This window comes from Denticeps clupeoides, chromosome 14 (assembly GCF_900700375.1).
Source record: "Denticeps clupeoides chromosome 14, fDenClu1.1, whole genome shotgun sequence".
NCBI lineage: Eukaryota > Metazoa > Chordata > Actinopteri > Clupeiformes > Denticipitidae > Denticeps > Denticeps clupeoides.
Genome location: NC_041720.1, coordinates 11,493,137 through 11,519,217, shown reverse-complemented (window position 1 = coordinate 11,519,217; position 26,081 = coordinate 11,493,137). Strand labels below are relative to the sequence as shown.

Sequence of the window (26,081 nt, the reverse complement as noted above, 5' to 3'; positions counted from 1 at the left end):
GAGACCTTTGCTAACTTTTTTCTGACCGTCCATGTCAAGGTAGACGATTTAAAAGCATGCCCCCTTTTTTGACTAGTGGTTTTAAAATGGGACATAACCACAGTAGAGCTCTTTCCTGTTTACTTGGCAGCTGAGGGAGCTGCTCCATGCCTCCCCGGACTTGTTTACTGAACTCGTGATGCACGGTTCACATGCGCTCTCAAACCTTTAAATGTCCAAATTTCATTAAGATAATTCTCTGTTTCACTCCCCATTAACATTTTGCCAGTCAGTTGATTTTCATTTAGGCTTTTTTGAAAAAGATCTCCTGCCTTTCAGCTTGTTTTTGTACCGTTACTGTCGCTCTGCTTGAAATATGATGGAAGTCTGTGAGGCCATCTTTTGTTCAGGGCTGGTTTCAGGATATGTCACAGTTTCATTTTCATCTTGAGGTGCCACAATTTTTTAACCCGGTTTATTTTTTCGTCCCGCCCTCCCTCTCTGCCTTGGCCTTCCTTCCTTCCTGTGTCAACTTTCACCTCTCCATCCTGCTGGAGGTCAATGTGTCTGTGCACTTTGTGAAGCAGCTGACATAATGGCAACTTTTTATGCTCTTTGGTTTTCTTCTTCGTATACTCCGTTGACATTGCATGCCCTTTACAGTATCACCATTTCATCACTGCTCTTCTGAAGCTTCTGTAGACATCCAGCATATTGCAGTGAATTGAACATGGGCCATATGCTCATATTAGTAGCCTAGTGGGTAGCACACACGCCTATGAACCAGAAGACTACCATTGTGTCCCTGAGAAAGACACTTAACCCTAAGTTGCTCCAGGGGGGACTGTCCCTGTAACTACTGATTGTAAGTCTCTCTGGATAAGGGCGTCTGATAAATGCTGTAAATGTAAATATTAGGATTACGATCATGTCTTGGAATTTGAATCTTGTATGGATCCTCTTCTGACTTAAAGTTGTGCAGATAATGTACACATTTGTGTGTTGAGTTGATTAATCAAAATAATTTAACACTCATTACATTTTGTAACAGTCAGTTGATGTCCCAGCTAATGATAGCTAATGAACACAGTTCACTATATATGCTGTGCTCAGTACATCAATACCAGGACACTTTATACAAAATCTGGCATAATTCTGCATTAATATAGGATTTCTATCGTGTCTGTAGTTTGACCACAGGTACTGGGCCGAGTGTATTCAGACCTCCGTCTCGCTGTAGTTTTAACAAGAAGGTGGTGGTGTGTGTTTCTAAAGACTTGGGCATGACGTCCAGGTTTTTTCCAGCACATGATGTTGGTCTGGAAACAAGGAGATGGGACTTTTTCTCAGAAGGCAGTAAGGCATCATGCAGTGAGTCCATTGACAGCTGACCTTTTGTGCATTGATAAAAGCCCAGTCTGTTTTCATCTGTTTTCTTGTCACAATAGTCTTCTACTTCTACTAGATTGTTTGCCTCATGGCTTGCTTTTTTTTTTTTAAGCCTGTTTGCTAAAAAGGTTCTCTGGTTTTCTAAAAAATGGTGCAATGGTGGCCTAGCTGGTAAGGAAACGGTTCGAATCCCGAGCCGCCAAGGTGCCACTGAGCAAAGCACCGTCCCCTGTCATGGCTGCCCACTGTTCACCAAGGTTGATGGTTAAAAGCAGAGGACACATTTAGTTTGAGTTACTGTGTGCTGTGCTGCAGTGTTTCGCTTTCATTTTCAGGGGCAAAATTTTTGCTGAACTAGAGCAGAACAAGAAGGACTGCTTGCCAGTTTCCTGCATTTTGGAGAGGGGGAACTAATTAGTTACCCAGCGCTTTTTGTTTCTGTGAGATTATTTTCATGTATCTTTACACTCCTTTAAAGATTGTATGACAGTAGTAGGAGGGCAGTTACTTTTTTTTAGCTTGTTTTTTTTTTTTTTTTTTTTTTCTTCTTCTATTCTGAATTTCTAAATGACCGATAAAGGGGGGAAAAAATTGTAATAATTGAAAAATATTAATTGTTCTTTAAAGATGTCTTACTAGAGAAATCAGCTGTCATCATTGTTTCTTGTTGCTACTCTGTGTGTCTCTCGCAGATGAGTACCATGCCTGGTCTGCCTACACGGCCCTGTTTCTACGACATTGACCTTGACCCAGTGACGGAGGAGATAACTGGGCTCTTCTGAGCGTGACTCATGGTGAGACACCCATTGTCCACTAGAGCCTTTAAAACAATATATATTTTACACACTTTCATTAGGGCATGTGGTGTGTGTGCTTTTTTTTTTCTGGACCGTTATTTAAAGGTAATCCCTGTGTCTCTCTCTCTCTCTATCTCTCTCTTTCTTTTGCTTGCAGGTTGTCCACCGAGATTTGCTACATCAAATGAATACCTGAATTTGCTACAAACTGAATACCTTGCCTCCTGCATGCCTGCTGATTGAGATTTACAGGATGCATCCAATCCTGTTGTCAAGAGCAAATTATTGTTTCATTTTATTCACCTTCTCGGCATCTCACTTTCTTGACCAGTAAATGACCAATAAGGTTGATAAAGAAATACTTGAAATATAATTTGAAGTGATTGTAACAGTACTTCCAAATACTGGAACGCAGGTTCAGATTATGCTGTCACAGGATATCCACTGACCAAAAGTGATCATTTTCCCCACTCATATTATCATTTATACAAGCGGAATTCACTCTTTATTCAGGCTGGTTTTAACCCAATAGCCAACAATTCTTCCATTCCAACCCAACCAGCTTTCAACCTGCCATTTTTCTTGGTTTACGTTTTATTGCACACCAGGTAGTTTGTACTGAGCAACATTTGAGATTTTCTTTTGTCTGGAAGTCCTTAATAAATATCTGTTACTATTATTTTTACTTTACTATTATTCATAGAAATATTGTATTGTTTGCATAGCAATGTGACTTGTGCAATGAGTGTCATAGTCAGTACACAACTAATAGCCATACTTCTGAATGTCTTCATTTTAAGCCAAAGATTTTTTTTTTTTTTTTTTTTTTAGAAGGTGTGTGTGTGTGCTTTCTTTTCTATTATTATTATTATTATTTTTTTGCAGCATTTAGATGGGATTTTATAGATTTCACATTGCTGCTAGAATAACATTAGCCTGCTGGAAAAAATCTCTAAATAAAGGCATTGTTCAGTCAACATTTAAAAAAAAATTTCTGCTGGTAAATAACAATGTTTTCTATTTATGAATGCAATTTGTGACACATTTTACATTTTATCTCTATTTAAAATGTTTTGTTTTTTTTATACGGCATGCATTTCTAACACATTTCTAAGTATTTTTGAGTACTGTGGTGTTGCGTGTGTAACCTCATTCATGTTTCCAAGTCATGGTGATTAAATTGCTTAAAGGCTATGCTGCCTCTGCCCTTTTTGTTATATTAATCTTGTTTTATTTTTATTTTGCACAATTCATGAATGAACCGACTCATCCCAACATCTGTTCAATCCGTTATGACGATCCGCTGGAAGCGACAAGCGGGACGCTCTCCCAGAAACGTGTCTTGTTATTTTGAGACTATTGTCGATGAGTGCGCAGCCCCTGCATCCTCTTTACTGCACCCCAGGGGGTGGATTTCAGTGGGAGAACGAGACGCCTGCTGTGTCTCACTGCTGGACATTGCTTCTTGTGTTTGAGAGAAAATGAGTGCTTGTGATGCAGTGGATGCAAAACGTGACCACCAACCTGCTGACCCTTAAAGTCACAGGTTCAAATGTCACGTACTACCTGACTTTTGTTGTCTTTATAAGCAGGATGTGTAACCCTGAGTTGTGTGAACTTGCTGCCTGGAGTGGCCAAAACCGTTGTAACCAAATATAAGAAGGAAAATGGCCGTCAATCCCTGCTGCTTCAGGAAAACTGAGCGGTCAGAGAAGCACCCTGAGGGCAGCTCTTTACCACCCACCCTCTTTCCTAAAAAAACACGCTGCCACTTTTACTAAGCGTACAACTAATTTACATTTACAGCATTTATCAGGCGCCCTTATATAGAGCGACTGACAATCAGTAGTTACAGGGACAGTCCCCCCCTGGAGCAACTCAGGTTTAAGTGTCTTGCTCAGGGACACAATGGCTGTAAGTGGGGTTTGAACCTGGGTCTTCTGGTTCATAGGTGAGTGTGTTACCCACTAGGCTACTACTACTATATATATATATATTGCTCAAAAAAATAATCAGAAGGTTGCTGGTTCCAGTCCCCATCTGCCAAGGCACAGTGTGAGCAGTGTGTGTGGGGAACACACACTACTGAGCCTCATTTTGACTTGTTTTAAGGACATTACGTCAAAGTTGGATCAGCCTGTAGTGTGTTTTTCCACTTTATGAGTTTGACTCCAAATCCAAATCTCCATGGGTTTATAAATTTGATTTCCATGGATAGTTGAATGCGCTGACAAAAACTATGTAAAGAGCAATGTTTTTATTAAGAATATTTCATTCAGATCTGGGATGTCTTATTTTTGTGCTCCCTTTAGGTTTTTTGAGCAGTGTAATATACATCACACATTATAAGAACAACCTAAATTTACACTGTGTACACCAAGAATCTTTTAAGTTTGCACATTTTCATTGTAAATATTACGTCATTTCTGTTGTGTCTAATCATTATGAACAGCCAGTCTTTGTTAGGTGATTGGGTACACAGTAGGCGCATTTCAATAACGTTATCAGTGCACATTTAGTCATAACTGAAATGTCTAAATATATATTTTATGTGCCAATAAATAGTCACCAAAATAACTAATTAACCAAATGCACTGGAAAATGTCCATCCCCCTCAATTGTCCATTAACCCCAAGAGGGCAAACTCAATTTGGATGATCAGTTGAAAAGCCATGATTTTTTCACGATTTCCTTGATCAGGAGCGATGACATTTCACTGGGCAAGATAATGAAAGTGCACAACAGTCCCACGTAACAGAACGCTTTCACCACTTTTGTCCTCGTTAATGGACAGAATCAGGTAACAGAGTTCTCCAAGGTTCGTCCAAAGTTCATTTCCAGGACCATCAACAGCACTGATTCTTATCATTGCTGTCATCATGGTGGACATCAGTGGGTTGACACCCCAGGTCTTTCCTTCAAGTATCTAAACACAGTTTCAAAATAGGCCTGTGTCCATAGTGGGGGGGCGCAGATCTAGCAATTTTATTATTCTTATTTTCCATAAAGGATATTGGCTACATTTGGTAACATTTTCTGATCTTAAGATAACCAGGTGGAAACTCATGAACTTTGCACACACAAGGTCCAGACTGGCATTCAAACTGAGTCCATGTGAGTCCATATTGGTAACCGCCACACCGCCCTGCAACCCTGGACAAGATTCCGCCAATGTTAAATTATCAGTTCAAGTGCGCTTGATGGGCTTCCTCTTGTTATTAAGTTGTTGTTTGACATGTAGGACTGGTGGGTCCTGTCTTGGTACACATGTCTTGAAACTGCAAACTTCAAAGAGTCATGGCAAGAACGGGCCGTACGGTAAGTTCTGCCTCTATTATCTTTTCAAAAGGCGAGCACTGAAGCCAAAGCGAGACGGTGCAACTCATCTTAATGACTTCAAAGTAGAAATGCACTGGTTGGCTCGGACAGGAGACCGGGCTGGAGGAGGCTCAGGCTGTGTGAGCTCCATGGAGGCTGAACTGTGGCTGTCCTGTAATTTGAGCATCCAGAGATTCCAAACAAAATGCAGTGGACAGCGGCCAAACCGGCAATTATGCCTGCTAGTCACACACACACACACACACACACACACACACACATACATACAGGCATTCATTTCTGAATCTTTTGATTCTATTTTCACTTCAAATGCTTTGGATGCTTCTCCTTTTTTCACTATAGAGACATAAAACATGGTTCCTGCTGAAACAACACGCTCACACACGGCAATCTTTTTACATTATTTTTCTATTCAGCATTTGAATACATAAAGGGGCCACATGGGATCAGGACAAGTGCGACAACCGACACACACACACACACACTGATGAGGTGCGACCTGCCCCGTTAACCACGTGTCCTCTCCCCATATAGGCCGAGGTGTGTTTGTGCTGCGTGACCCTTAATTAGACATTTCCTCGCGTCGCATAACAGAGACCCCCAAACCGGCCCGAGCCGAGCCTCTCACCATCTTTGCTGGCACCGAGACAGTAAAAAAAAAAAAAAGAAAGAAGGTTCTATGCTCATGTTCTGAGCTGCATGCGTGTGGGACATTTTTAATGTCTCGATGCTGACATCAAGGCGTGCCGGTGCGTCCTCCGTGTGATCGGGAGGGGAGGAGGGCTCCTAAAAAGAGTTTACCGGCGGCCGCGCACCGACCACACTCCCCCGGCGCGCACTGCGGACGCCGCACCGGCTGCTGGATACACCTCCACCGGCCACATCTAACCTCCGAACCACCTTTATACCTTTTATTTTTTTTTCCGGGACGCGGAAAAAAAGAAGAAGAGAGAGAAGCGACAGGAGGGGAACGCACACGCGTGAGATATGGGAGCGACGACGTCCGCGCAACGGGACGCGGTGAGCCCGGAGGACGCGGTGGCGCAGGAGCAGGACGCGCGCCAGGGTCCGGAGGAGCAAGACGCCGACGCCAAGGTAACGCGGGACGGGCCCGGTGTCGCTTGGACCGTGAGACCCGATAAGGCGCCTGATAACGGGCCGAGGAGGCGAGACGGGACGCGCGCTCGCCGCGCCCCCGTCCCCCCGAAACGGGACATTATCACACCTCCACGCCGCGTCCCGTCTCATTTATTTTTATTTTTTTTACTCTGGTCGCATTTTTCTGCTGAGTAACGCGCTGCGGCGTGCGGGAGATCGCGGGAATAAAACGCGCAACGTCACTCCTCATACCATATTATATTATACATATTATAACGTAACAGATTAAATAATAAGAACAACGTTTTTACCCATTTGTATAATGTGGATATAATCGTTGCTAGCAATTAATATGCACGCTTAATGTGTTCGCTGTCTAAAAAATTACAATAGTGCTTCAACACTGTTTATCACATGACAGCAGAGTAGGCCACATTTCTACTTATACATTAATGCATCATTTTACCTTTACATCATTTATCATTTATCACATGCCCTTATCCAGAGAAACATGCTGAACTGAATGGGTGTGGAGTGAACCCTAAACCTGCTGAGAACCTTGATATTCAAGACACTCGGGTTTAGGTAACTTGCTCAGTGACACAGTGGTAGTACGTGGGGTTTGAACCTGTGACGTTCTGATTCATATGCGAGTACTTTGCCCACTAGGCTCCTATCGCGCTCATGTAAATCCCTTCAAAACTGCCTGTGGCCAGTTCACTCCATTCTCAGGTCCGTGTATAAGTGGCATGTATGTGCCATATTCAGGGCCATTTCACGCCGCTTTGGGGGCCCCAGGCGATAGGGATCATGAGGGCCTGACTCCAGCACGCGGTGACACAACGAAACGTGTCCTCTGCTTTTAACCATCACCCTTGGTGAGCAGTGGGCAGCCATGACAGGTGCCCGGGGAGCAGCGTGTGGGGATGACGCTTTGCTCAGTGGCACCTCAGTGGCACCTTGGCGGCTCCGGATTCGAACCGGCAACCTTTCAATCACGGGTCCACTTCCTCACCCGCTAGCCCCTATTACTTAATATTTATAGTCTATTGAAGTTGGTTTAATGCCACATGATCACATGATGGATCTATTTGACTTCTTAGGCAGTGATCTGTATAACAAGCCTTTGGTATGTAAGATATATTCTTATGGGTCAATGACAATGGGTGGGATATTTTTTTAATGATTTGCATATTATTGAATTAATTCTGTAATATTTTAATCATTTCTGTAATATTTTTTTTTTTACAATGAACCTCAACTAGAACATAATTTGATGAGTTCCTTTCTCTCTGTACAATATTTAGTACATATTTAGCCCTTCTCAGCCATTTCAGCTCGAGCCCCCTGGCAGCTGCTTGGTTGGCCCTGGTCGTACTGGCTTGACAGGTCAGTGCTGCCGGGATCAGTGGGATCCTGACCCCGGGGTCAGTGGCGGTCCAGCCTGTCAACGTTGTGGATGCCTTTCTTTTTTTTTTTTTTCCAGCAGCTTCTTTCTGGTCCAAGACTATGCGGGTTTAAACAGGGTATTCCCACGATTTGTGTTTTATTTGAGTGTGTGTCTGATTATCTTTGTCGTTATAGATATTATTATGAAGCAGGAACTTCATGGACTCATTTTACTGGTCTATTTCTCATACAAAGCAAGCCTAAGGAAGATGCTTGGTCAGTGAGAAGGGTTTGGGGGTGATGGTCTTCACGCAGTCCAACCAGGGAAATGATTCCTAAGTGGTTTAGTGTTTTTTCTTTTTCTTTTTCACCAGCACTACGGTGCTTTTGAATAAAAGGGCTTCAGGGTATTAATCTGATAGTGGTCATGCTTTCGCTATAACCTGAATTACATTTTTGTTAGCAGACCAGCTCTTCTGAATTTGACTCGGGGATATATGACAAGCCACTTCCCTGTCTATTATCTATTTTGTGGGTGTCAAGCTAGCAATGTATTGAAAGTGAAAGCGATACACAGCACAGCACATGCTGCACACAACAAAATGTGACCAAAATTACGAGTCCGCTTCCTTACTCGCTGGGCCACCACGGCCCCGGCTAGTTGCGTTACTATATGTATTTTTTTTTTCTGGATCGAAGTTTAAAGGGTCACTCGTGCTTCTCTTACATACAAACATAAGGTCATACAATTCAAACGTTGCAGACAACATAGTTCACATACTTATGTACCTCATGGTCAATTCATCCACTGATGAACAGTTCAACGTCCAAAGTTTAAAGCTAAAAGTTGTACATCGGTCATACACATGCACAGTGTACTGTTCAGAAAGGCAGAATCAATATTATAATGGAATTATTGTGTTATGTGTTGTCTATATATGGATAGTTTCTCTTATTGATTCCAACGCCTACCTGAACTACAGCTAAGTTCGCAGTAAATGCGGCTTTCCCGTGTCCTTCAGTAAGCTCTTCCAGAAGTCAGTTGTACCTGAACAGGTGTGGCCTCGGTGCCTCAGTGGAATTGAGACAGATGGTCCATTCAGAAGAGAACCTTTCTCACTGTGTGAGGGAGCTACTTTAACGCCCATTTCTCTTAAAAACCTCCAGTCCTTCTTGGCAGTTGTGTGTCCCCCAGTTGGAGATTGGAATCAGATTTCCATTGACCCAGACGTTCTCTGACCCTTGAGGAGGTGTGTGTGTGCACATTTGTGTGACCTGTTGATCACAGTGTGTATTCACGATGATGTCTGTTTCTGTGTTTGGCTGATGGCTGCCATGCCGCTGGAGATGTGGTTGATAAACATCCTCTCTGCATGCACAGGAATTTTAGCAATGCTTCATCCCTCCCTCCCTGTTGCAGAATTGGGTCAGGGATGTTGGAGGGGGATCTTGATACGTTTTCGGCACCAGATCTGATCGCGTCGCTTAAAATCTTCATAAAAAAAAAAACAAGGATGCTTTCTGTTGAAAATACTGCCCTTGGTTGCGTTTACAAAGGTCTTGCTCTATTGCTCTATTGGAGGCCCATGTCTGGACTGTATCTACAGCAATCAGCTACAAACCACCTACATTATATTATCCTATGACAAAAGCTCCACAAGACATGTGGCATGAAGGATACCTTCATGGCACATTGATGGGCCTTTATGGATTGTTGCCCAGACCATGCCTGAAGACTCATTTCATCTTCGCGCTTGTTTTCTGTCCATGACTGTGCATTACAAAAAATAATTGCTTGCTAGCTATCTTGGAGTGGAAAAACGAACAACTCACCCAGCCGTTTTTACTGGTGTGGATCGCAACCAACAGCACTTTAGATTTGCTAGCATCAAACTAGTGTACGTGATATTCACAATGCAATATGTCTTGTATAGTCTTGAAAACATCCTCCATAGTGAGTCATTGGTAGAATCGTCATTGGTGTCCCTTGCGATGGAAACCACGTTCTGAATGTAGATGTGAGTGTAGATTGGTGGTATTTCGGCAGACAGTAAATATTTGTCATGTAGCATGAGGTTCTACAAAACACTTTGCAGTGTGTACAGTACAGTGAAAAAGTAGTGAAATTCATTGAATTAGTAACAGTAAGATGTTCATGAAGGGACCATCTAAAAGTGTCAAACACACAAATAATAATAATAATGATTAAAAAGTAAAAAAAAAAAACTGTTGATATCTAGAGATGTGCTATAAGAACTGCGGGTACCGTAACAAAACCGTATTGCTGCACATACACAACATGTCATTGTTTCATTTAAATAAGGAAACTCTGCAGTAAACCATTTAGGTAAATCAAAATCTGATCAGTGTTTGACATAATGTTTTTTTTTTTTTTGCTACGTAAGAATGTGCTTGCAGCAGATAAACCGTGTTTTTTGTCACTGGTTTGTATTAGTTTAACTGGTTTGTACAGTGTGTTTGGGTCTGTATGTGGCATGTTGTTGGCTTGTCGCAAGAAGTGTGTGTCACAGGATGAAATTACAGCGAAAAGTTGTGTGTTTAGCAGGGCAAAGAATGCATGCGCAAGCACGGGTGGTGCATGCACGTACATGCAGGTGCACAAAAGCGTGCACTGGTATAAGTGAGCCAAGTGCACTCGCATTTGAGCGTGACTGTCCAGTGCTGAGCTCGTGTTCTTCTTTATTTTTCAGCAATTTCAGCACTCACCATGAGTTATGCACCCCAATGGAGTTTAGTGAGAGAGAAGCGTCACTCTGTATCAGTGGCCTTAAGTAAAAAAAATACTATTAACAAATTGCTCACAATTTGCTGAGCGAGGCTTCGATGGATATTCTCTTCATCTGGGTGTAACCTTGCATACCTCCTCCTGAATCTCAGCATTATTTTTTGCATAGGCACATTTATTACTGAAATGTTGCCGGAAATATTTGAGAGTTTCTTTGATATTTATTTTTCATAGTAAACAGTATTGAACCCAAATTGTCACTGCTCTCATAATGCCAAGTGTATATATCAGGCATCACATGTATTCCACGAATGTCTCAAATTAAACCAAAAAAAAATTATGGCTTAAGTCAGAAATGTTCAGAAATGTTGGCCAATCCACAAACAGCCGACAACTTCATGGACAACCTGAAACAGGGAATCATGATAAGTGCAAAATTCAACATAGAGCATCGCAGGAAGCAAAGAATGGGTTTTATTCACTTCCTTTAACCCTGAGTATCTCATGAGGAAGTAGGAAGGATAGCTTTGATGGTTATTGGTCCACAACAAGGTGATATTTTGGGACCAGATCTAATGTGAGAGCCATTGTGAGTACCGCCCTCATGAGGGCTAAGTGCTGGAAATGGAGGTTGGCATCAATACCACTTCATTAGAGGCCCATCACAAATAGGGAATCATTGTCCGGCGCTTCTGCCGGTGTCCCTTGTTCACAGACAAAAGGCCCTCACTAGCAACGACCTAGCGCAGGCTGCCATCTCTCCAACACAGCTCTTCATTGTAGTCTGGAGAGGTCCCCTCGGCGCGGATTTTCACGAAAATGAACATCCAGTGGGGCACGAATTAACCAGGAAGTACACAGGAGACGCGCGGCGTAAACACATGGTGTGAATTATGCTACGGTTCTGAGGCGTAACAGAGAGGACTCCAGGCATATTATAAAACAGCGCGTTATAATTAATATCGGCCCTTTTTTCCTCTCACCGCATGACTCGGGTACATATGGTTCTGACTTGTATTGGCACTGGATGTGTTGATTTAGTTGAATTTGTTGTTTCGGATCTGCGCCACCATGTTGTTAGCTTGTTGTTCTGTCTGTAATTCATTAATGGGGTGCATGGTTGCACTTTTTCCTTACGTCAGAAGTACAGTAGAGCGATGACGCATGTATGGTTTATGTATGTAGCATACACTAGGCCATTTTAAGTAGCACTAGCGGTTCTTTCCCACCGGACATGGGAACATTGTCTATACAAACAGAGGAAAAACAACAAACAGGGCAAACTGGACTGGATCCATTTTCACTTGGAGAAATGACAGTGGGGAGTTCAGTGCTAGCTTGGCTTTGTTATTGATTTTATGGTCAAGGAAGACATTAACCCGTTAATAGCATCATATTTGAATGCCGGTGTGGCTTAAGATGACTGCACCTCTTATTATGGCATTCTGTACATACAAAATATATGCACTACACCAGTGGTTCTCAACCTACGGTTGGCACCAGAGATTGCAGGGTGTTGAATCAACGCTGAGGTTAAGATTATAAAGTGTATGTCAACATTAGATTCAGTTTTTTTACGTTTTACATATCCAAAACGAATGAAAAAGAACACAAAATTGGTCTCATACAGGTAAAGCAAGAATAACAAAAGACTATAATCATGTATGAGTACAAAAGAATTGATTTATGTCATGATCCGGTCCGGAAGGGGTTTCTCTGGGTCCGGGATCCGGACCGGAGTTTCATGTTCGTCCTGTGTAATGTTTCCTGATCGTGTTCACCTGTGTAAGATCGTATAAAGCTGCCCTGTTTGTGGTCATTGTTAAGTGTTACTTGTTACTGGATGTCTCCCCTGTCCGGTTCATCATATATTAAACCCCTGACGTTGTGCGAATGCGCCCTTCTTCCTTGTCATGTCCAGTCATCGTTCCATATCACCTGCCTCGCCATGCCAAACGAGTGTGACACTGTAAAAGAAATGTATACACAAAGAAGGCCTATGTCTTGTGATACATACAGCGTGTCTGTTATATAATGTATGTTCCACATTTCCCTACACTAGGCAATACCCTACCCTGTCCAATACAGCTTAAGATACACACAAAACAAATACCATGCATACTGTATATTATAACTTGTTCCTGTTCTCCACATTTATCAGTTTCCCACCATCTGACTCAGTTGGGGGCAGTTGGAATCTCCCACTGCGGCTGAATTGATTATTGCACACATGATGAGCTCAGTCATGAAAGTGTGGTAGATTGACACATGCAACCGGTGCTCCCCAGAGATCCATACCATTGACCCCAGCATGTGGCTTTCAGGAAGCTCCTTGGTTGTTAGCCTCCCTTTTATGGTTCATTTAATTACAACCTAGCATTTTTTTTCCCACTAATTATAGTGACAGGAGGAAAGGGTCAGTTATCTGCTGTGACTTTACAGATAATAATCAATCAACATAAATAATAAAAATAGGGATGTTGGGCAGGCTACCAGAGAAGACAAGAAAGGGCACCTGTGCAATACCTGTCTAATGTTAACGTTACCCTCTAAATAAACAGTAAGCATTATTATATAGTGTGAACAGTTTAACACAGAGATTTATAATCACTATGTGATTTAGAATATGTATATATCACTATAATATAATATATATCACTAAAATATATATCACTATAATCCCACTATAGTGATATTATATTTAACTTTATTATATATATTATTGTCATGGCCAACGCGCCTCCAGCCCGCTAGAGGGCACCTCACCAGCCTGGGAGACGACGACCCGGAAGAGGAAATGGAAGCGGGCGGTGGCAAGTATAAAAGTGAGGTAACCCCAAGGAGACACGCCCGCTCTTTGTATGAGTTGTATGAGTTTACTCGCCAGAGACGCTAGATCTCTCACCCCTGACCTAAGATAATTGTACCTTCCTGAAATACGACGACGACTTCGAGAATTGCCTGACCCCCTGAAAACCACGAAAGGAACCCCGACCGGAACTTCCTGGCTACAACCTCTACCTGCCCCTGACCTTGAACCTACCTGACCCATCGGTTAAGACGGGATTCCATGCTCCCCTAACTTCCTGCCGCCCAAGACCTACTCCCGTCCAGTCCAAGATCCCGGACCATCCTGAAACCCGCCGTCTTCCGGTTCTCCTCCACCCCGGTCCTTCCCAAAGATCCCGAACTGACTCCCTGCTGCGTTGCAGCGCGTCCATTGCTTCCTCGTTCCTCGCCGGCCAGGCGTCCCCGGTCCTGCTGCCCCGCTTGCCCAGTGTCCTCTACCGGTACGACGGCTTATCCCCACACCCAAAGTATGTCTGCAAGTACGTCATCGAATTCCCCCTGCGACAATTATTCATTATATATATATTATATATATTATACATAATGTGATTTATAATATGAGCCCTTAATGAAATCATATATTTGAAGCTAAAATAGGGATGTGGGATGTTCAAAGTCAAAATCTACATTATTGTCATCTTACCACATACAAGTACACAGAGAGAGACGAGATTGTGAAGCTTCAGGAATTCACAGTGTGCAAGACTGTAAACACCTTATAATGATAATTAAAAGAATCCTGGAAATTAAAGTACCACAAAAGAATTTAAATATACTAGCAAACAAAGATCCCTGCATGTCTAACTGGCATTTAATCTTGATGATGGCAGCCCATCATCTAAAACTCAATCCCACCAAATCAATTTATATTCCAGCAGATTCTTCACATCATCAGGGCATTGCTATCTACATTTACAGCATTTATCAAGACGCCCTTATCCAGAGCGACGTACAATCAGTAGTGACAGGGACGGACAGTCCCCCTGGAGCAACTTAAGGTTAAGAGACATCAATGGTAGTAAGTGGGGTTTGAACCTGGGTCTTCTGGTTCATAGGCGAGAGTGTTACCCACTAGGCTACTACCACCCTGAACAACCTGAACAACTCTCTACAACTAATACAGAATGCAGCAGCAAGACTGGTTTTCAAACTTCATTAATTCTCCCACTCCACCCCACCGCTGCGCTCCCTCCACTGGCTCCCAGTAGCTGGACCCCCTGCATCATATTCAAAATACTGATGCAGGTCTACAAAGACAAACATGGACTAGCACCATCCTACCTCACAGCCCTTATTACACCTCGCACTGCACCTCGCATTCTCCGACCCTCCAGTACTGCTCGCCTGGTCCCTCCACCGCTGAAGGTACGAGGAAGACTCAGTAGTCTGACCTCATTTCATAAAGTTTTACAGTGAAAGTCCAGTTTGTGTTAGCGCGTCCGTCCCGAGTAGTGACAAGCAAGAGTAGCGTTTTTTGCAGAGCACTAACCCTGTTCTCCTAATGCGGTACAGGATAACTATGCTAAATACTCAAAAACAAGTAAGGCACTTCTATAGCATGAATTCTGCATATTTGCTGCATAGAGAGAGAGAACTAATAGTGGAATTGAGTGTTAATTAAATTAAATCTTTAGTGCATCAAGGCTAAGCACAGGCTCAAATCCTGAATCATATTTTCACCATTTGAATGTTGTGCTGAAGAGACATCACATTCCATACATTCCGTACATAATGTCGGTATTACAGTGAAATAGAGGGTCTTGGCAGAAGATGTGTTTTTGAGATGTTTTCATTCTTTTTTGCCTCTCTCCCTCATTCTCACTCGGTGTGCAGTCTCTGCTGGCTCGTAGTCTGTCTGAAATGGAACAGAAACAGACAGACACCCGTAGCGCCTTGTCCCATACTGTAAGTCCCATCTAGAGGCATGCAGATTTTATGGGTCTGAGTGTAGATGCTGCTTTGCAGTACTGCAGGGTGGTGAAGGTGAAAGAAGCCCTCCTGCTGAAGGACACTGCATCCTAAGTCTCTCTCTGCTGGGCGGTGTGAGTGCTGAAGGATTGTGGGAATTGTGGAAGTGGGGGCAGGGGTAGGTTTTGATACATACTGCATTAAAACTTCAGCCGCTTCAGGCTGATGTAGCGTCCGTTTATTGATCCAGAGATCAGCCTATCAGTGGAAATGCTCCCTAAGGGACTGTCTGTGTAATTTGCAGAAACTCGTAAAGTGTAGAGTCCATTGTGAGTCCAGATGATGTGAAGGTTCTCTTACTTACAAACAGTTCCTGCTGATAAAATAATTCAGCTGCCTGTCAGTAATGGAGCCTGGCCTGCTATGTTGGTGATATTTGAGATGAGACATTTTTAGGGCAACATTACAAGGATTGCTCCTTTTTATAGTTGAGCCAAACAATATAGTTATTTCCATTGTTTGAGGCAGTACATATCCCCCAAACCTCTGAATTGAGCATGCAGTTTTTTGTCCCTAGATGATATTTCAACACCTATACCAGTATTCAGTTACCCGTAATCACTGTATGTGACATCAAGAGTGTAGATTTGCTTGTCTGTATCAGTATCCCATTCTGAAGATCAATACTTAATATAATAATATACATGAAATTACATGGTGTGCAGGAAAAAACATAAACATTGCATTCCATGCATAATTTATGCGTGAAAAAGCTTGAAAATATGTAATAGATTATACAGTGGGTAAGGAAAGTATTCAGACCCCCTTAAATGTTTTTCTCTTTTTTTATATTGCAGCCTTTTGCTAAAATCATTTAAGTAATTTTTTTTCTTATTAATGTACACACAGCACCCCATATTGACAGAAAAACGCAGAGTTGTTGACATTTTTGAAGATTTATTAACAAAGAAAAACTGAAATATCACATTGTCAGATCCTTTGCTGTGACACTCAAATGTCTATTTCTTCTGATCATCCTTGAGATGGTTCTACACTTTCATTTAAGTCCCGCTGTGTTTGATTATACTGATTGGAGTTGATCAGGAAAGCCACACCCCTGTCTATATAAGACCTTACAGCTCACAATATAGGTCAGAGCAAATGAGAATCATGAGGTCAAAGGAACTGCCTGAAGAGCTCAGAGATTGAGGCAAGTCACAGATCTGGCCAAGGTAACAAAATAGTTCGGCTGCACTTAACGTTCCTAACAGTGGTCTCCATAATCCTTAAATGGAAGACGTTTGAGATTACCAGAATTCTTCCTAGCGCTGGCCGTCCAGCCAAACTGAGCTATCGGGGGAGAAGAGCCTTGGTGAGAGAGGTAAAGAAGAACCCAAAGATCACTGAGCTCCAGAGATACAGTCGGGAGGTGGGAGTAAGTTGTAGAAAGTCAACCATCACTGCAGCCCCCTGCCAGTCAGGGCTTTATGGCAGAGACATAAAAAGCCACATGAAAGTTTGCTTTCATGGAGTTTGCTAAAAAAACACCCGAAGGACTGCAAGATGGTGAGAAATAAGATTCTCTGGTCTGATGAGACCAAGATATAACTTTTTTTCCCTTAATTTTAAGTGGTATGTGTTGAGAAAACCCAGCACCGCTCATCACCTGTACAATACAGTCCCAACAGTGAAGCATGGTGGTGGCAGCATCATGCTGTGGGGGTGTTTTGCAGCTACGGCTGATTGCAGTTGAGGGAAAGATGAATGCGGCCAAGTACAGGGATAATCTGGATGAAAACCAGGACCTCAGATTGGGCCAAAGGCTTAACTTCCAATAAGACAATGACCCTAAGCACATAGGTAAAATAACAAAGAAGTGGCTTCACAACAACTGTGACTGTTCTTTAATGGCCCAGCCAGAGCCCTGATTTAAACCTAATTGAGCATCTCTGGAGAGACCTAAAAATGGCTGTCCAACAACGTTTACCATCCAACCTGCCAGAATTGGAGAGGATCTGCAAGGAGGAATGGCAGAAGATCCAGGTGTGAAAAAATTAAAAAGGGGGCTTCTACTAAATACTGAGCAATGGTCTGAATACTTAGAACCATGTGATATTTCAGTTTTCTTTGTTAATGAATCAGCAAAAATGTCAACAATGTCAATATTGGGTGCTGTGTGTACATTAATGAGGGAAACAAAATTAACTAGCAAATGGCTGCAATATAACAAAGAGTGAAACATTTAAGGGGGTCTGAATACTTTCTGTACCCACTGTATATTTTACACATAAACTAACTTCACTCTAACTTCACTAAATTCTTAATTTATCTATGATGAATTGTTACCTGTTTCTGATCCAGTAGTGTCTTATGTATATGTCAACATTGTGTTGGTAGCTTAATTTTGTGTTGGTAGAATAGTCTTGGTATGTACAATAGTCTTGTGAAAGATTTTCCTCTTAGAATCTCATGGTGCCATCTATAGATTACCATAAGATGTTTTGACTAACTCTGGTGTTTCCTGTTTATGTGACCCTGTTACCTGACGTATGAAGTTCCTCAGTAGTGAGCTCCATGGCTTCTGCGTTATTCTGTAAAGCGGTATTGAAGATTTCATCAGACAAATCTTTATTGACTAGTTAGGAGGTTGACGTTTTTCAGAGACCAACACTTTTTTTTTTTCAAATGTCAGATGACATTTTTGTTATAGTTCCTTAAATTAAAAGCGTTTTGTGGAGCAGCTGGTTTGTGCACGTGTTTTTCATTCCTCTTCCATGCATGCGGTCCCTAATAGTTTCACGTGTTTCATATTTGTAGGGAGAGGCTCAATCACACGGTGATATCATCATTTTATTCATCAAACCGACTTTGAATGAGAAAAAGCAGAAAGCTATGGCGAGCTGGACAATTAGATTACACTAATGGTCTTCCTCTGGTTATCACCCCCCTGTCCAGAAAAAAACATAAAAGCAGTAAATAGATGCAACTTGTATTTACCTATAAGGTGGTGAGTGAAAGTGAGTAAAGGGAGATGTTTTTCCAAATTCAGGTCCGAAAGGAAGAACATATTAAATTTATTGGGTTTTTTTTCCCCCAATGAACCAGTCAAACAGTCCTGGGCCAGGCCGTTTCAGGGGACCTTGACGGACACTAGCTGATTAAATGTTTGAAATGATTAATGGATTTATGACTATGGATTTAATTACTTCTTAGCAGTAAAATGTACATAAAACATACAAAATCAGTATTTCTGATTGAAATAAGATACTCATGAGATATTAGTGTGGCCATATGATACTTGGTTTGACCCGACAATATATTCATTTTTGTGAAGCTTGGACCCCTGGCAATTGGCTGCTTTGTCTGGTACATTCTTGCATTTGCCCTGATTGTGGGTCCACTACTCAGTTTGTTGGTTAGAGCTAAATCCTGTTCTGGAATTTACCTTCTGATCCAGAAATGCCTGCTTCTTCTAAGATCTGGAGAACTGGCAGAAGGATGTGGAGGTTTCTGTGGAGGTGAATGTCTGGTGACTGTCACTGCCATTCCCAAAATTGAATTAGTTAATGCTAATTTTCATGACAAAGGCCATGGCCCTCCCAATCCACACACCTGCCCAGTTTCCACTTACAGCTGGGGTTCCGAGTGCAATCCTTCTGCTTTCCCTCCCAGTCCACAGTTTTGTGTAATCTCGTGTCTTTCATTACACTGTTTTAATGACCAGCATAGGCCTATTGACCAGTTTTTATCCCTAATATGAATATTCTTTATTACTTCAGTGTCATGATCTGGACCGGCAGGGGTTGACTCCAGATCCGGGGTCCGGACTGGAGTTTCATGTTTGTCTCATGTAATGTTCCCTGATCGTGTTCACCTGCTGTCTATTTATATAATTGTATAAAGCTATCCTGTTCGTGTCTGTTTGCCGTCGGGTCATTGTGTGTGTTAATGTTCCCTTGTCTCGTGTGTAGTTTGTATTAAACCCCTGTTCTGTGATCGTGCGAATGCGTCCTCCTTCACCGCCATGACCAGCCCACCCGTGACAGAATGACCCGACCATGTGGATGCAGCTGATCTACGCCCCGCTGAGATCCAGGGAACCGTGGATGGTCGGGAGGACGTCTGCCCCACAGATCCATGTTCAAGGTTCCATGTATGGACGTCCCCCGACGCCGCCGTCTCGTCCGGATTCCAGCGACGCACCTCCGGTAATCGCCAGTGCCCTGCCCAAGATCCAGTCCATGTTTTTAAAGTTTCCCCAAGCGTGGCAGACTCTCGGCGGCCTACGAAAGCTACCGTGGGGTCGAGAGGATCTGTCACGCGGTCCATGTTCCCCCTGGCGATTCCGGAGGCGGGGAGTACCGACGAATCCGTGCGACCGGACCTCGATGGCCTACGAAAGCTACTGTGGGGTCGAGGAGACCGGTCGCGCAGTTCAGGTGCTCCCGGCGTTAACCGAGACGAGGGAGGCGACGAACTTTCCGGCGGGGCGTACCGGAGACTGACCGGAGTGACGGTGCCTGCGGACTGCGGACAGGATCCCGGTCCCCCACGGACGAGCTGTGCTTTGGCCCGGGCCTGACGCCGCCGGTGCAGGACAACCGCCACTCGTCCTTATGGACTTCTCCCCCCTTTCATGGACCGTTTTGTGGGCACTCCCAGGTTGTAGTGCTTTTAAGGGGGGAGTACTGTCATGATCCGGACCGGCAGGGGTTGACTCCGGATCCGGGGTCCGGACCGGAGTTTCATGTTCGTCTCGTGTAATGTTCCCTGATCGTGTTCACCTGCTGTCTATTTATATAATTGTATAAAGCTATCCTGTTCGTGTCTGTTCGCCGTCGGGTCATTGTGCGTGTTAATGTTCCCTTGTCTCGTGTGTAGTTTGTATTAAACCCCTGTCCTGTGATCGTGCGAATGCGTCCTCCTTCACCGCCATGTCCAGCCCACCCGTGACATTCAGTCAAAGACATATTTAACTGTACTACAGCAATGATATTAAGAATAATAACTACAACATATAAAAACACACAGCAGCTGTAAATGTTAACCACCATCTCAGAGATTCCCAACCACTACCGCTAGGTGGAGCCTGTGTACCACAGCGTACTACAATCTGAGAACAAAGGTGCAAGAATGTTTTCATTCAAAACCTTCTGTTGGTTGTTCCTTTGCAACAGAAATAAAATGTTCATATGTTTTTTTTGCAGTCTTATGAAATATTTGTAGTATTACAAATTGATTGTTCTGTGTAGTTATTTTAGCCTGAATTCATGAGGGTGTAGAGTGGAATAACACATAAAATTCAATTTATCTAAATGGAATCTTGATTCTGCAGGGGTGCTGAAATTTTGAAGGCCCATGACTGTGAAACCATGCTAGAAAGCTGTTGCCTCAACCACAGACACTCAGCTGTGACTGAGGAAATTGGATGGCAGTGCTGGGACCTTTTGCTGATGAAAAGTACCATTGTTCTTTCAACACACACACACACACACACACACACACACATACACACACTCTTTTTTTTGTTGTAAAACTTTAGCATGACTAATTGATTACTGCTTCAAACCTGTGATGCCTTTATCGGAAGGAATGAAGGTCCATATTTAGAATGCAGCAATAGTTCGGTTTAATCGACTGCACTCTTCTTCTCAGAAGTCATTCAAATGTCACCCAGTAACATTGTTAAGTTGGGATGCAAAAATAGCCATGGGGTCCCTTTGTCTGCAGAGATGCTGTGTCTGTTTTTGGCTGGAAATTGAATCATGGGAGCAGCGGCGGTGTTGGGGAGGGCAGTGCCCACACACTTATCTAATGTTCTCACATTATGTACTGAGTACGCCTCTCAAGCTACAATGAAGAATTGTCTGTTGGACACATTTATTGCTCTGCCCATTTTTTTTTTAAATGATAAAGGAGAGTGTGTGATGACAGCAAGGGAAAGAAATGTGCTAAACAAGGATTGGCGAGTATTGGGGTGGAACATACCAAACATTTCGCCTAATATAATTAAAATCAGGAAAGAAAAAATTGGTTGTAGAATGTAATTAAATTGCATGATCTGTGTTTTTTTCCCTACGACACAACTATAACATTAAGATTTATTCGATTTATTACGATTTATTTTTGTGTAATTGTAAATGGCTTGTTAAATATACTTAGATAATCTAATTTGTTTAGTCCAATTGCTATTATTAACGTCAAAGGATTGACTAGCTAGTTTAACCGTTTTTTTTGCTATATTCTGCACAGCTAACAGCAAAGTAGGCTAATCATTTATTTTCCTTTCGTAGCTACTGCTGACATGCTAGTTGGTCATTTCTTTGCAAATGTTTTTCTTTCATTGGAAAAATGTAGAGAGGAATTTTATTAGCAACAATTAGTCTTGAGCTCCAGGGGATGTTGTGTTTGTCTGATGATTTCTGATGATTGCCGTTTATTCATTTCGTAATGTTATGCAAGTTTCGCACCAGTCATACCCGCTAAGACCAGCCAGGATTGACCTGCTTATGTTGGTCGCTAAGACCATCTGAAACCAGTCACCAGCATTGTGCTGCTTATTTCGGCCAGGGTGTGTGTAATATTTATTCTCTGATTCTCCGACATTGCTGCTTCATCATATCCTGTTTCAAATGATTACATATTTTTATGTCGCCAGTGCATTTCGTTTTGTCAGCAATATGTCTCCAAGGGAAAGTGCAACAATCTGGTTGTCTTATTGCCAGGCTCTGTCCAGACCGCGCCCCTCCCCAGTGCTGCTCTGGGCTGAAAGCGGAGCTGGTGAGAGGCCTGGGGGAGCGGGGAAGGGATGGAGGAAGGAGGGGCGAGGTTTATTGTTTCTGCCCGTGATGAGAGGTTGGACTCTGGGGCCGAGGCCCAGACGGCTCGGAGTGTCTCTGCTCCAGGCTCGGGGAGGTCCTCTGGTGTCCCACTGCTGTTTGTTCCTGAGCAGCGTGGGGGACGTGTTCCCGCCGCGAGCCTGTCCTGGAATAGGGAGAGCTTCTCCCACACACAGATACAAACACGGATACACAGAGAAATGTCTGACATCTTTGGAGGCAGACAAAACCTCACTCCCTTCCTTCTCCAGTAAATCTCCGAAGAAAGGGGGTCTCTTGTCTCAGACTGCACAGCAGAAAACTATTCAAACTCTATAAAATATGTCTGAAGTCAACAACAGCGTGAATGCCACAATTAGTCAAACTGATTAAATCAACGTGTTATTTTTTGGGTGCGACCACAATTTTTGGGGCTGATTGATGAGAGTCTTAGATAGGAAACCATGGTGAAGACGTCAGACTGAAGCCTTGCATCTCTGTTCCAGACGAGTCTCCTGCAGCGCGTCGGATGTCTTGCAGTTAAAAGGGGTGTTCTCTGTTTCAGCACATTCAGCTGCGTTCAGTCAGATTCGGACCATCCGGCAGCAGGGTGCTGATGTGTCTTTTTTTCCCCGAAAGTGGCCAAAGCTGCGCTTTGAACAGCTGTGTGCATCTGTGTTAGTGGAGTTGATGTATGTGGGCTCTCCTGGGGTGGAGCAGCAGACTCCCATATATGCGATAATTCTTTTTTAATTGTTAAATATAGTTATCCAGTCTAAATACTTAATGGATACCATTTTTACACCAATATAATTTACCTTTGGTATAAACCCTTTGATATAACCCATTGGTATTTTAGATTATATTGTAACAATACATATATTACAAATATTATATTGTAATAAATTTGCTAAATAATAAATAAGGTCTTTATCATCTGTTGTACATATTTAGATGGGTGTGGTGATAAAAGTTTTTTTTTTTTTTTTATCAATTTTAGGGATATTAATGACATTTACATTTGTGTTGAATATGTGGGTGAGTGTTGTCTTAGTGGGAATAAACTCTGTGTTCACTCTGTGTGTGAAAGTGTATATACACTTTTTATGAGTGTGCCCTCTTTGTTCACTATATATGTGTGAGTGTGTCTACACTGGATGAGTAAGGCCCTGTCTGTCTATTTCAGGGTGCTTAAATCTAACTGGAGTTAATTGGCCTCTGACTTGGAGAACATATGAAATACTGAGCAGCTTGTTTCTCTCCTCGGTCTCAAAGTGCTCGCCTGTTTCAGAGCCTAAAGGACAACAAGCCAGCATTGATAAAGCGATCAGACCAAACAGGCGAGAGCTGAAACAGAGCTGTCGCTGACGTCTGTTGCTTTAAATGGGACTAAACAAACAGGAGCTCCACCAGGCTCCTCTCTCCCCTTCTCTTCCCAGCGGACCGTCACGTTCCTTATTCTTGGTTTGCCATATTTCCCGTTCATTTGATGTCCGTGGCTGTAACAATTTCCTTTTTGTCCCTCATGAGGCAGAAGGCAAAATTGGTTTATTTGTGACCACACACAGTCACAACCACAGAGAGACTTCTGTTCTGTTGTCTGTAATTGTCACTTCTGTTACTTTATGTCAGGAATGTTATGTTTGGCATGGCTTGGTTTTTTGTTAATTGTTTTAGTTAATAGGTGCTACATTGGCAAATATTTACACTTTGTGCCAATTTTCATACTACAGCAAAGTTAAAATAATACCGTATCATTTTCAGACAATTTGAGGATGACAATATCTGTCAGGATATTGACAATAAAACACAATTTAACAGTGACATTTAACAATTATTTAACTATTAATAAATAGCAAGTGACAGGTATAATAATCCATTATTAATAAATAATTTTTACAAAAACTTTTAATTATTAAACAAAAACAAGAACACTATATATTTAATATAAAATATATTATTTACTGTGTATACTGTGATCCATTTGTTAAAAGAAATGAGATTTTAGAAAATTAAAACGATCAGTATTGCTCATTCAGTCAGGCTGCTGAAGCGTCCATCATTTTCAAGGCCACTTTGGATTGCAGGTGCTGCTCAGAGCTTCCGGTACAGCTTCATCGCAGGCACCAGATTTCATCTATCAGTGCTCGTAAAAGTCATTCTCACACCAGTGAGACAGAACCAAACACATAAACTAACTCTGACACCTGCAATTTTAAAGATTTACATCAGCAAGAGTTATAAACATAGTTGGGGCAAAGGTTTACCTTATACACACACACACACACACACACATATAAACATATATATATATATATATATACACACACACACACACACACACACACACACACATATATATATATACATATGTGTGTGTGTGTGTGTGTGTGTGTGTGTGTGTGTATAAGGTGAACATATAAGGTGTGCGTACATGAGCATATATGAGCAGTCTGTAATGTTTGTTGTTGGAGTTAGAGCCCACTGCACCAGAACACATGTAGATATTTCATAATTTTCTAGTGCAAGACCAACATTAAGTAAAATTATCACATTTAGGAGGTGACCTTGTGGTCATCAAGTACATCAAGTACATCTTTGCAACATCAAGAGTCATATTAGTGCATAAAAAGGAAAAACCGGACACCCAAAGTAAGCTGGTAAGAAATATACAAATTCGTTTAAAGTAACAGTAAAATAACAACTCAGAGATAAACCAGTTTAAAGTGTCAGTACAGTGCAGATGTTCTCTGTGGGGCTGTGATTAGATATAACACTGTGGGTCCGTATTTGGGAGGCTCAGATCTGGCCTCCTCCTCTCCTTTCTTTGAAGGGATGAGCAGACCTGAGCCCTCTGGCTGCCAGATGCGTGTAGTTAGTCTGACATAATACAGATTCTCTTCATTCATTGTTTAGCCTTGGCACCATTTATGTAAATGTTGTAAATGTGTATATGTTTAAAATCATCAGTCATCGTTTTTCTTTTTGCCTTATCATTCTTTTGTATATATTTGTGCATATTCCTGGTAAACAACATTTACATTGGGTGGGATTTGGGAAATATGGGACATAATTGCAACTGCTGTCTCGTACTTTAAGAAGCCATAACTTTATACAGTGGGTTTGGCTTCACATTAGTTGTGTAAGATTCAAACATTTCAAGTTTTACTAAAGGTGTACAATCATCTCTGTGTATGTGTTGGTGTGTGTGTGTGTGTGTGACTTTTCAGGGGTTACTTTAACACAGGTGTGTAAACAAATTGCATTGCTTTCACCACACACAGAGTTTAGTCTCCTGTCTGTCTCTGGGTGTCTCTCTGGCTGCTGTAAATCAGACTGCGGCCAGTTGGGAGGACAGATCGTACATCTGCTGGGACGGGGAAGAACCAGACTCCCCGATGCAGCCGGGTGGGGCGGTCAGAGAATGAAGAAGAGGACGATGCCGATCCATCAAGTGACAAGAGAGGGAGAGAAAAACAATGGAGCGATGAAGTCAGGATAGAGGAGAACAAGCCGGTCCGACGACACAAGGCACTTATGTTTCTAGTGTGTGGCGGTGTGTACACTGCAGAGTAAACACACACAACCACAGTCATCCCCAGCTAAACATCAACCTCAAGTCGCACCTCCATGTAATTCTGTCCATCGGCCTGGCTCGGGGCTGTAAATGTGGACGCCACCGTTTACGTTGGTTAAGCCCCGAGGAGAAAGAAACTCTCCCTCTTTAACCAGGGGACAAAAGGAGCCCCGAACAAAGAAAAGAAAAAG

General features: G+C 42.5%; 2 protein-coding genes across 2 annotated transcripts in view; both read left to right on the top strand.

Annotated features, from left to right (window-relative positions):
• The window catches only part of mthfd1l (methylenetetrahydrofolate dehydrogenase (NADP+ dependent) 1 like), a 39,112-nt gene extending 36,144 nt beyond the window's left edge, over window positions 1-2,968 (top strand). The window contains exons 27-28 of the mRNA XM_029002170.1: window positions 2,061-2,162; window positions 2,323-2,968. Of these exons, the coding sequence (XP_028858003.1) occupies window positions 2,061-2,150 (90 nt within the window). The 3' untranslated portion in view covers window positions 2,151-2,162; window positions 2,323-2,968. The remainder of the gene's footprint in view (window positions 1-2,060; window positions 2,163-2,322) is intronic.
• A 3,231-nt stretch (window positions 2,969-6,199) lies between these two features.
• The window catches only part of akap12b (A kinase (PRKA) anchor protein 12b), a 44,290-nt gene continuing 24,408 nt past the window's right edge, over window positions 6,200-26,081 (top strand). Inside the window, exon 1 of the mRNA XM_029002168.1 lies at window positions 6,200-6,599. Within this exon, the coding sequence (XP_028858001.1) occupies window positions 6,492-6,599 (108 nt within the window). The 5' untranslated portion in view covers window positions 6,200-6,491. The remainder of the gene's footprint in view (window positions 6,600-26,081) is intronic.